Here is an 8,951-nt window from a genome sequence, read left to right as displayed (position 1 = left end):
TCCTCAAAGAGGTTTGTGATATACCCTAGCCCTAGGATGGGGTAGCCTCCTCTCCCACTAAATATTTTTTTTTTAAATTGTTAAAATTATTGTCTTGATAATTTTGGCTTCTATAGAATAGAAAGAACTAAAAAGAATAATTGATTTGGTTGTTTCAACTTTCAAATACAGAATTATTATGCTTCACTCAACACCACTACCATTAGAAACTGAGACATATAAATACGATTGCGCTAAATCACTAAAACAAATTAAATATATTGAGCTTAGACCTAACCGATAAACCGCCCAAATCAAACAATCCACTTTAGTGATTTTGTTTGGGTTGGTTTCTTTCCTTATTTAAACTCGAACTACATTGGCTGCGTTTAAGGTAAAATCGATCTTTAAATATCTTGATTTTTTCTGGATCTACCTACCAAGATTCCTTGGACCAAAGGTGGCCAATGTTTAATAATTTGGTCTTTAAGCACTAGCTAGCACTGCTGAAACAAAACACCATAGCAAACTTTGTTTGTCAGACGTAGGATTAGGTATATCAAAATTCAAAATTACGCGCAGTACGTAACTGTTACTTGTTTTAGTTAGTCACTCTCGGGCATCTTACTATACTTCCCACCTATCCATCCATTTTTGTTTGGTTTTTCACCACCACCATTCACCGTCCCATCACCACTTATATTATATACAAATACGTTCCGAGACCGACTTGAATCTGACCATGCCGACTGCCATGCGTCCACAAATAATATGTGTTAATAATATTGTAACTTCTTTAGTTAATCACTGCAACACTTGATTAGATGCATATATATTCTGTGGTGCAATTCACATGCATGTTCTCAGTAAAAGAAAAAGAAAGTAAAGGAGGCGCTGATTTCTTTTGTTTGTAAGAAGCAGTTGACCGGCATTTGGCATTTGATTTCCTACAACTTTCTCACTTTTATGGAGTTTTCTAACAAAACTTTAATTAGTCTTCCTCACTTTTACTGAGTTTTCTAACAAAACTTTAGTTAGTCTTCTCATTTTTACTGAGTTAGTCTACGGCTAAAATAGAAAAATTAGTATTTGGTCAATTGTTACTAATGTTTATTAATTTATACTTTATTAGTTTTTAGATTTTAGTCGAAGTCTTTAAAAAAATATAATAACGTACATAAAAATAAAAAAAATTAGTATTCGGTCCATTGTTATTAATGTTCATTAATTTAGACTTTATTAGTTTTTAGATTTTGGTCGAAGTCTCTAAAAAAAAATAGTAATGTACGTAAAAATACTTATTACATTAACGTCAAGGACTTTGATAAAAAACTGAAAACCAACAAGATTTCAGTCATAGAACATTGATAACCAGGGCCACCTCTAAAGTCTCTCTAAAAAAAAAAGATATTGGTATTCTTTAATTTGAACGATGATTTTGTTAGGTAATAACGTTTACATATGCTTAACAACCTACATTAATAGAAGACGTCCTTAACAAAACACTAATTTTGTTATGTAATAACATTTTTTTTTTGTGATCTTGACATTGAGTGTTAACATGATGTAAAATCATTAAACGTGAAGATATAAATTTCAAAAGCAAATAATGAGGATGAGTAATTATGTGACATCCACAAATAATTATATTAAAACAAGAGAGACTAGACTAATATTTACAAAAACAGTTATTAATTCATCTAGAATAAGCAACAATACATCACGACATAATGTTAAATTCATAACATATTAAATTCTTAACATATGTGTCAATTGAATTCAAAACCTACACCAACAATGATGAGGACATCATTGTAGAATTATCAGAGAAGGCCTACTTCCAGATTCCAGTAATATTGATATTGGCTCAAACTTGGTAATTACCATATGCACAAACCTTTAGGTGTCGGGTTTTATTATAAAAAGTCTCGGTATTAGTTAAAGTATGGTTATGATATTTAAACTATTACTTTTGTTTTTCTACGACAGATGTGGGATTTAACATGCCCCATCATGTGAGACCCAATTAGTGGGTCACACGTGGGAGATCCACACATTGACAACCATGTAGAGCCAAGGGGATTCACCCTACACGCGGGGTTAAGGGACCCACCATCATTGTGAGGGGTCGGAACCTACCATCATCGAGCGGGACCAGGGGGACCCATCCACCACGTGGTAGTACGGGTCCGCTCCCTGACTCTGATACCATGTAGAATTAGAGAGACAGGCCAAAGACCAACTTCCAACAACACCGATTTTGCCTCCAACTTGGTAATTACCACCTGTACAATCCGTTAGGTGTGAGATTTTATAATAAAAGGTCTCGGTATTAGTTGGAGTACGATTAAGATATTTAAACTCTTCTTTTATCAAAGATACGGTCGATGTGGGATGTTTAACACTCCCCCTCACGTGAGCCCAATTAGTGGGTCACACGTGGGAGATCCACACATTGACAACCACATGGAGCTAAAGGAACTCACCTTACGGGCCCAGGTGACCCAGCTTCTTCGCGCAGGGCCAAAGGGACCCATCCATCACGTGGCACTATAGTATGGGCCCACTTCTTGGCTCTGATACCATTTAGAATTATCAAAGAGACTGGCCAAAGATCCACTTCCAACGATACTGATATTGTCCCCAACTTGGTAATTACCACCTACACATTCCGTCAAGTGTGAAGTTTTATCATAAAAGACCTCAGTATGAGTTAGAGTAAGGTTATGATATACTATTACTTTTGTTTTTCTATGACAGATATGGGATTCAACAATACCACATATAATATTATTAAATAATTTGGTTAAGAAAAGAATAACAAGAAAGTCCATCATATTATATGTATGAAGAGATTTTTTAGTGTGTCCAAAATATGGAACGGTATGCCACATATTATTATACAATTAGAAGAAAATTTTATTTTCAAATGTTTCTTTAATTGTATAATAACATGTAATGTTTCACTCCTGTTCCGAGCACATTAAAGAAAAGTTCATATGTTTGAGAAATTTTTTAATGTGTTTAAAATACAGAACGATACACTACATATCGTTATGCAATTAAAATGACACTTTAAATAAAAAACAAAAATTTTCTCTACTTACAATAATAACATGTGACGTGACTTTAATTTCGAGCACATTGAATTTTTTTTTCATTTGTCTGAGTCGTGAGAGGAGATGGATATTAGACAACACACATCAATCCCCGCCGAGTGTTGCTCCTTTGCTGGCCATACTTTTCTACGCTCTTCTCATGCTTTTTGACTTTTCCGTATTCAAACTTGTCTTCGTGTTCCTTCTCACTTCCTTCTGCTGCATGCTCTGCCTTCTTCCTCCTCCTCCTCCTCTCCTATATATATACCCATCTACCCCTCGAATTTTAATCCCAAAATATCTCCAAACCCACATCTCTTTTTCTTTCCACTGTTTTTCACAACTTGTTGAATAATTAAATCGACAAAACTTTTGGATATTGTGAGAAAAATCTGAGCAATGAACGGTCATCACGACGAGGAAGGGATGCTTACGTCCTCGGAGTACAACTCCGACACCGAGTCGACTCAGTCCACCGCGCTCGGAGGTAGCACCCGGTTCGAAAGACGAGCTTTCAGCGGCCCGCTGGGAACGTCTAACTACGCACCGACCACGTCCTCCAACTCCAGCCGCGCGTGGCGGCGGAATAAGAGCACCAAGGTTGACAACTCCGGCGGCACGGATAAGACTACTAGTACTACTTCCGACAAAAACAACGACAATGATTACGTGGAGATCACTCTCGACATCCGAGACGACTCCGTCGCCGTCCACAGCGTCCAGGCCGCCGGCGGTGCCAGCAGCGAAGATCCCGAGCTGGCTCTGCTCGCCAAGCGGACGCTGGAGGGGAAGAAGTCGTCGTCGTTCCGGTCGTCACTTTTTCGGAACACGTCGTCGCACATCCGGCAGGTCTCTCAGGAGCTGAAGCGGCTGGCTTCCTTCACCAAGAGGCCCTCCAACGCGAAGCGGTTCGATCGGACTAAGTCAGCAACTGCCTACGCCTTGAAGAACCTCAAGTTCATCACCGCCAAGACCGGCGCCGCCTCCACCTCCGGCTGGGCCGCCGTAGACAAGCGCTACGACGAGCTCACCGCCAAATCCAACTGGCTCCTCCACTCCTCCCTCTTTGGCGAATGCATAGGTCCGTTCATCTCTCATTTCTCCTGTTGCACTCTATATCTAGACCTCCGGCTGAATAAATCAAAGGAGAATTAAAACCACCGAAACAAGAGTGGGATTAGAAATTTAGAAAGGAGTGTGAAAATCACTAGGTTAATTAATTAGTAAATTTTGAAAGCTAAATTAGTCAACTAACGCGGTTTAATACTTTGCAGGGATGAACAAGGAGTCCAAGGAGTTTGCCGGAGAACTTTTCCGGGCACTTGCTCGGAGGCGGAACATAACCGGCGATATTATCAACAAGGCGCAACTGAGAGAATTCTGGGAGCAAATCTCCGATGAAAGTTTTGACTCCAGACTCCTAACATTCTTTGACATGTACTACACTAACACATCATCATTACATAACCATTTAATTTTCATTTATTAGGCTTCTTAATTAAGTTAATCTTGGTCAATAAATTAATTGGTGCATTAAATAAGGGAACTTTAACGAAAAGCAGCCGGTACTATTTATTTTAACGAAAAATCACATTTTTACACTAAAAATTCAATCATGGTACTATTCATTTTACCCTTTATTTTGTTTTAATACTCAAAGTTTTCAAGTCATTTTCATCAGTTTCTTAAATATATTAACTATTATTAATGTGTGTGTAAATGCAGGGTGGATAGAGACGCCGATGGAAGAATCACTGAAGAAGAAGTCACAGAGGTAGGCCACCGGCGGTTTACTGATTACCGCCGGCCACATTTCTTAATTTTTTATTAACTTAACCACCGAGCTAAATATGCTTGGAATTATGTAATCGAGTTTTTACTTGCCGACGACATTTTTTAAAATGCTAATAACAGTTTCTTAAATTAATGGCATATGTGTTGCAGATTATAAGCATGAGTGCTTCCGCAAACAAGCTCTCAAACATTCAGAAACAAGCAAAGGAATATGCAGCTTTGATCATGGAAGAACTCGACCCGGACAATGTCGGTTACATCATGGTTGAAAATTTGGAAACTTTGTTGCTGCAAGCTCCGGTTAGCCAATCTGTGAGCGTAAACGAAAGCCGGGTTTTGAGTCAGCTTCTGAGCCAGAAGCTGAAGCCGACGCAGGAGGACAACCCAATCCGAAGATGCTACCAGAAAACCAAGTACTTCGTGCTAGATAACTGGCAGAGAGTCTGGGTTATGATGCTCTGGCTTGTCATAGTTTCCGGTTTATTTGCATACAAGTTTCTGCAGTACCGCGAAAAAGAGGCGGCGTTCGAGGTGATGGGATATTGTGTCTGCATTGCCAAAGGAGGAGCAGAGATTCTCAAGTTCAACATGGCCTTGATTCTGCTTCCCGTCTGCCGAAACACAATTACTTGGCTCCGAAACAGGACCAAATTAGGCGTTGTCGTCCCGTTTGATGACAACTTAAATTTCCACAAGGTAGTAACAAAAACAAAATGTCACTCTCTCATTCGGAGAATCCAATTTTGTGTCCAAAATTGAGTGAAATTGAATTGGTCTCGCAGGTCATTGCTGTTGGAATCATAGTTGGAGTTGGACTACATGCGGGGTCGCATTTGACGTGCGATTTTCCACGGATTCTACACGCGACCGAAGATGAGTACGAGGACTTGAAACCTTACTTCGGCGAGGAGCAGCCTCCGAACTACTGGTGGTTTGTGAAGGGAGTGGAAGGGTGGACAGGTATTTTGATGGTGGTATTGATGACCATAGCCTTCACATTGGCAACTCCTTGGTTCAGAAGAAACAAACTCAATTTGCCAAAGCCTCTCAAGAAGCTCACTGGCTTCAATGCCTTCTGGTATTCCCACCACCTGTTTGTCATTGTCTATGGTCTCCTCATTGTCCACGGCATCAAGCTCTACCTTACCAAGGAGTGGTATAACAAAACGGTCAGTCCCTTGCACCCGAGTTTGAATTCTTTTACCTGTAGATTAAAATAGTTGAGAATATCGCATTGACAAAGACAAACCGTTAGTTCCTTAAAGGTAATTGAGTTGCATGATTTTGAGAGTGGATTTACTTCTTTTGGTGGCAGACATGGATGTATTTGGCGGTTCCGGTCACCCTCTACGCTTGCGAAAGGTTGATTAGAGCTTTTAGATCAAGCATCAAGCCAGTCAAGATTATTAAGGTACTTAATTAGTTGATAATATTTTGGCGACCAAGCTATTTGGTTCAAATTTTATCATCATTTTCTTAATTATCTGTTACATTGTTATGAACATTGAAGGTTGCTGTTTATCCTGGAAATGTTCTTGCACTGCACATGTCGAAACCTCAGGGCTTCAAATACAAGAGCGGGCAGTACATGTTTGTCAACTGCGCTGCGGTTTCTCCTTTCGAATGGTAAACACTCATACATTTTGTGCACAAAATGTTCTAACCATGTCTAATTAAACACACTAATTATGTTCTAACTTTATCGACAGGCACCCGTTTTCCATCACCTCAGCGCCTGGAGACGACTACCTGAGTGTACACATTCGAACACTAGGCGATTGGACGCGGCAGCTCAAAACTGTTTTCTCTGAGGTTCGTTTGAAATTGTCCGATCACAACTTCTTAATCTTAGAATTTCTTGCTTTAAACCCTCCAAAACTTGTGCATGATCACTAATTATTTGTTTGTGTTGGTTGATTAGATTTGTCAGCCACCAACTGGTGGGAGGAGTGGCCTACTCAGAGCTGATATGCAAGGAGGAAACAATCCCAGGTACATTTTTAATTTTACATACATACCTTTAAAACAAAAGGAGGATTTAATTAAAGTGAATAATGTGGATTGATTTGTTAATTAATGGGTGTTACAGCTTCCCTAAGATATTGATAGACGGTCCATACGGAGCACCGGCACAGGACTACAAGAAATACGACGTCGTATTGCTTGTAGGGCTCGGAATCGGAGCCACTCCCATGGTGAGCATTGTGAAGGACATCATCAACAACATGAAGATGAAGGGCAAGGAAGATGATGATTCGGAGTCCGCCCTAGAAAGCGGCAGGGCCACTCCGAATGCCTCGAGCCATAACAACAGCAACACTGGGAAGAACAAGAGCAACAAAGGGTTCAAGACCAGAAAAGCCTACTACTATTGGGTGACGAGAGAACAAGGCTCGTTTGAGTGGTTCAAAGGGATTCTGAATGAGGTGGCGGACATGGACGAGAAGGGTGTGATCGAGATGCACAACTACTGCACCAGTGTGTACGAGGAAGGGGATGCCAGGTCAGCCCTCATTGCCATGCTGCAGTCCCTCCACCACGCCAAGAACGGCGTCGACGTGGTGTCCGGCACACGCGTCAAATCCCACTTCGCCAAACCCAACTGGCGCCAAGTTTACAAGGATATCGCCCGCCACCATCCGGGCAGCCGAGTGGGTGAGTATAGTAGAAACGTGCTCACCAACCTCAGTCCACCTTCTCTTGCCTACCACTTCATGTTTTCAAAATTCACAACCAACTAAAATATAATGTCAAAGTCAGTCGTATGTCGGCGCATAACTGATTCTTAATCGTTCATGTGAGCGAGCTTTACTATGAAACGCACATTCAACAGCGATTAAGAATCATGGCCGCCCTCTTAATCAAATCCAACATCTTTAGCATAATTATAGTTAACATCATTCATCGTAATCATGACGAAATTGATGATTATGCTGCAGGGGTGTTCTACTGTGGGGCACCAGCACTAACGAAGGACCTGAAGGAGTTGGCGTTGTACTTTTCACACAAGACGACCACAAAGTTCGAGTTCCACAAAGAGAATTTCTAACTGTTCAAACAAAGTAGATGGATTACAGAAGGAGAGAAAGAGATTAGAGCCTGTAATTATCATTAGCTGATCTAATGCTTATTATGCAAGTGTAATCAAATTAGAGGATTTGGGTTTTTGCGCACCCAAAAGTAGAGCAAAAGGAGTGAGAAATAATGGGGTGAGGTGAGGGTCCACCGCATGTGGTGGGTGTCGGTGCAATAATACCTACTGCAAGTAAGTACCATCTGACATCTGTGAGGAAGGTGGGGACATCGAGAAAAAAGGGGACCCGCCGCAACAAGTGACCACCGATAATGGAGAAGATTGACATCACCACACCAGTCACGAGTCACCAGTCAGCAGCACCACCCAATTGCATATATGATTATGTTTTGTTTTTTTTTGGTATTTTGGATAAGTTTTTGTCCGCATTTTATTAGTGTATTCTTTATACAATAATTGGATGTCATTCTTTGAATTGAAAGAGTTTAATGCCATTTGCCTGATCGCATGCAGAAGTGTTTGGGTAAAAAAATTACTTCAATTATTGGTGTCACGATATTTTCATACTTCATCTTTTAAAATTAAAAATGTCATACCTCATTTTACTAATTTATGACAATGGTATACCTTCCATTAGGGTTGGAGTGAATTTCTCAATTAAATGCTGATATGGCTTGATCTGGGGTCCATTTTCTATTAAAAAATTAATAAAATATTATTTAAAACTAAAAAAATATATTTAATATTTTTTAAATATTAAAATAATAAAAAAAAGTTAAAAAAAAAAAAACATACTCAGTCAATTTGTCCTCTCCCCCTTCTCTCTCTTCTCCCCCATCATCTTCTTCCCCGTTCCTGCAACTGCAACCTAGAAAAAAGAAGAGAAAATAAATAAATATCAATTTGTCTTCCCCCCTCCCCACCCTCCCCCTCTTCTCCCTGCACTCACTCTCCGCACCCAACCTCCCCACCTTCGCACCCAACCTCGCACCCACTACCTGCAACCCAAAAAAAAAAAAAAAAAAAAAACCCCAAGAAAACCCAGA

At 40.1% G+C, this 8,951-nt stretch overlaps 1 protein-coding gene across 1 annotated transcript; it reads left to right on the top strand.

Moving 5' to 3' along the window:
• The first annotated feature begins 3,110 nt into the window (after nucleotides 1-3,110).
• Nucleotides 3,111-8,386, top strand: LOC103441525 (respiratory burst oxidase homolog protein D-like). The gene is made up of 11 exons (XM_008380202.4): nucleotides 3,111-4,158; nucleotides 4,352-4,514; nucleotides 4,803-4,851; nucleotides 5,022-5,567; nucleotides 5,654-6,040; nucleotides 6,187-6,282; nucleotides 6,382-6,497; nucleotides 6,581-6,683; nucleotides 6,793-6,863; nucleotides 6,961-7,526; nucleotides 7,811-8,386. The coding sequence occupies exons 1-11, from the start codon at nucleotides 3,477-3,479 to the stop codon at nucleotides 7,918-7,920; spliced, it is 2,889 nt and encodes a 962-aa protein (XP_008378424.2). The 5' UTR covers nucleotides 3,111-3,476; the 3' UTR covers nucleotides 7,921-8,386.
• The last annotated feature ends 565 nt before the right edge of the window (nucleotides 8,387-8,951 follow it).

Source organism: Malus domestica, chromosome 13 (genome assembly GCF_042453785.1).
Source record: "Malus domestica chromosome 13, GDT2T_hap1".
Classification (NCBI taxonomy): domain Eukaryota; kingdom Viridiplantae; phylum Streptophyta; class Magnoliopsida; order Rosales; family Rosaceae; genus Malus; species Malus domestica.
The sequence above is the reverse complement of the archived record's forward strand: the minus strand, read 5'-3'. Positions and strand labels throughout refer to the sequence as shown.

What these genes read in the sequence shown, in the direction of transcription:
- LOC103441525 (XM_008380202.4), top strand. Translation starts at nt 3,477, where the DNA reads ATGAACGGTCATCACGACGAGGAAGGGATGCTTACGTCCTCGGAGTAC. An exon ending in CTCCTAACATTCTTTGACAT is followed by an intron (nt 4,515 to 4,802) that starts GTACTACACTAA and finishes GTGTAAATGCAG; the next exon opens with GGTGGATAGAGACGCCGATG. An exon ending in ACAACTTAAATTTCCACAAG is followed by an intron (nt 5,568 to 5,653) that starts GTAGTAACAAAA and finishes TTGGTCTCGCAG; the next exon opens with GTCATTGCTGTTGGAATCAT.